Source organism: Danio rerio, chromosome 12 (assembly GCF_052040795.2).
Source record: "Danio rerio strain M-AB ecotype USA chromosome 12, GRCz13ab, whole genome shotgun sequence".
Classification (NCBI taxonomy): domain Eukaryota; kingdom Metazoa; phylum Chordata; class Actinopteri; order Cypriniformes; family Danionidae; genus Danio; species Danio rerio.
Window position 1 is genome coordinate 102501 of NC_141032.1, and position 2500 is coordinate 105000.

At 46.3% G+C, this 2500-nt stretch overlaps 1 protein-coding gene across 4 annotated transcripts in view; it reads left to right on the top strand.

Annotated features, from left to right (window-relative positions):
* Positions 1-2500, top strand: part of foxk2a (forkhead box K2a) — a 10053-nt gene that overhangs the window by 2864 nt on the left and 4689 nt on the right. For all 4 annotated transcript variants that reach the window (XR_015503280.1, XR_015503279.1, XM_087274672.1 and 1 more), the window contains exon 5: positions 1638-1831. Coding sequence is in view for 2 of the 4 variants with exons in the window: in XM_087274672.1 (XP_087130798.1) it covers positions 1638-1831 (194 nt within the window). In the remaining 2 variants the exon portion in view is untranslated. The remainder of the gene's footprint in view (positions 1-1637; positions 1832-2500) is intronic.

The following is a 2500-nucleotide window of genomic DNA, read 5'->3' on the forward strand; positions in this document are numbered from 1 at the left end:
TTGTTGTCGTAGTAACAGTTCTGGTATCAAAATATTGATATCAGTTTGATGCCAAAATGCTTTTTTGATGCAAAATTAAAGTATACAGTTGTTTCTTACGCCCATTAAAGCTTGAGCAGGCCTGTAGAGGGAGCTGCAGGGTTCTGGATAAAGTGAGATTTTTTTATCCTGAAATAAAGATGAGGGGTTTGTCGGGATTCTGTAGATGTAAGGTACAGGGCAGTGTGAGTGGGCTATTATTATCGTTATTCTCACACACATGGTAAACAGCGACAGGCTTTGTGTAGCTGTACTGTTGGGTAAAGTTCTACATTTTGTGTAGACTTGGAGTCGTGGACTTGAACAGACTTTAGATGTGTTCTGCTCATCAATGCTGAATTTTGCATTTCGGCGGGTTTTGGGCTGGAATCAGTCAGCTTCATCTGCAACACGGTGCGCTCTCGGCTTCATTTTCACTGCTGAGAGCGGTTCACTTCCCGCACGGCTCCCAAACCATCACTGTGCCACAGACTGAGTGTTATTCACAGCTTTATCAGCTGTTCCTCACAGCGGACGCAGGTTCTGTTCTCTACAGTAGACTTCATTCACAGGCGCGCGCCCTCTCTCTGTGGTAACAGCTGACGGTCCGCTCACGTCACGTGTGATTTTGTGGTCACAAATACATTACATGAAGACAGAAATGACATGTTTGAGGTGAATTATATCTTATAAATGCAGCACTGTGAGGTGTCCACGCTGCTGAACAACGCATGTAAAACAGTGTGAAGACTTGTGCGGCCGCCACTGCTTCTCTCCTGAACTGGAAGATATGATTGACAGATCGTAGAAAAGCTGGATTAAGATCGTCTGGGGGTCGAATCGAGATCGCCATCTTTTTACCCATAATTTTGCTGCTCTATCCTATAGGCTACTGTAATAAAGAAATCTGCTCTAACTGTAGAACTAAACACTTTGAAATGCTCTGAAATACTTGATAATTGCTCTCGACAGATGACTGCAGCTCACAGCACATGTGGAGAGTTATTGCCGTACACAATAAATGCGCTATATCAATACACATTACATTACATTACATTGCGTGTCATATTTCACACACTGTTTACTGCTAATCTTCTGTAATTTTGCTCACATGGATAAATGAATATTAATCAGATGATGTCATCACGCTGCTGTGCCGTCAGCCAATCGCTGCACTGCTGATCATGATTTGGAGGATGGACAGATCTGTCCTTCACAACACACACAGATCTCAGATCAGCTCATCCAGACACTTTAATCTGATTCGTGAACTTGTTTAAAGAACCAAATTAGCCAGAGATCAGTGATCAAGATGAACAGATCCAGGATCTGCCGAATCATCTGAGATCATTTAAGCGAGGTATGAAGAACAGACCCCAGGACTGTGTTTGCTCTGTGTACATTATAAACACAGCTGCAGGACACACACACACACACACACGCACGCAAACACACACACACACACACGTTCTTATCCTCTGTAAGTCCTCTGTCTTCATTAATGCAGTGCTGCGGCTGAGCTCCTCATCTGTAGCAGCTGAACGTGTCGCGTGTTTAATGATATTACAGATCCTGCTTCTTCTGTCCTCGGCTGATCACATGTCTGCTGTGTGTTCCAGAACTCCATTCGTCACAACCTGTCGTTAAACCGCTATTTCATCAAAGTGGCGCGCTCTCAGGAGGAGCCGGGGAAGGGGTCTTTCTGGAGGATCGACCCGTCGTCTGAAGGCAAACTGATGGACCAGGCCTTCCGGAAGCGCAGACCCAGAGGAGTGCCCTGCTTCAGGACGCCGCTGGGGCCGCTGTCATCCAGGTACTCACTCACTCACACACACACACACACACACACACACACACACACACACACACACACACACACTGCTGTGCTGTATGTATATACTCATGAGCACACACACACACACACGCTCACACACACTGTTGTGCTGTATGTATATACTCATGAGCACACACGCTCACACACACACACACACACGCTCACACACACACACACACGCTCACACACACACACACACACACACACTGCTGTGCTGTATGTATATACTCATGAGCACACACACACACGCTCACACACACACGCTCACACACACTGTTGTGCTGTATGTATATACTCATGAGCACACACACACACACGCTCACACACACACACACACACGCTCACACACACACACACACACGCTCACACACACACACACACACACACTGCTGTGCTGTATGTATATACTCATGAGCACACACACACGCTCACACACACGCTCACACACACTGTTGTGCTGTATGTATATACTCATGAGCACACACACACACGCTCACACACACACGCTCACACACACTGTTGTGCTGTATGTATATACTCATGAGCACACACGCTCACACACACACACACACACACACACACACACACACACACACACACACACACACACACTGCTGTGCTGTATGTATATACTCATGAGCACACACA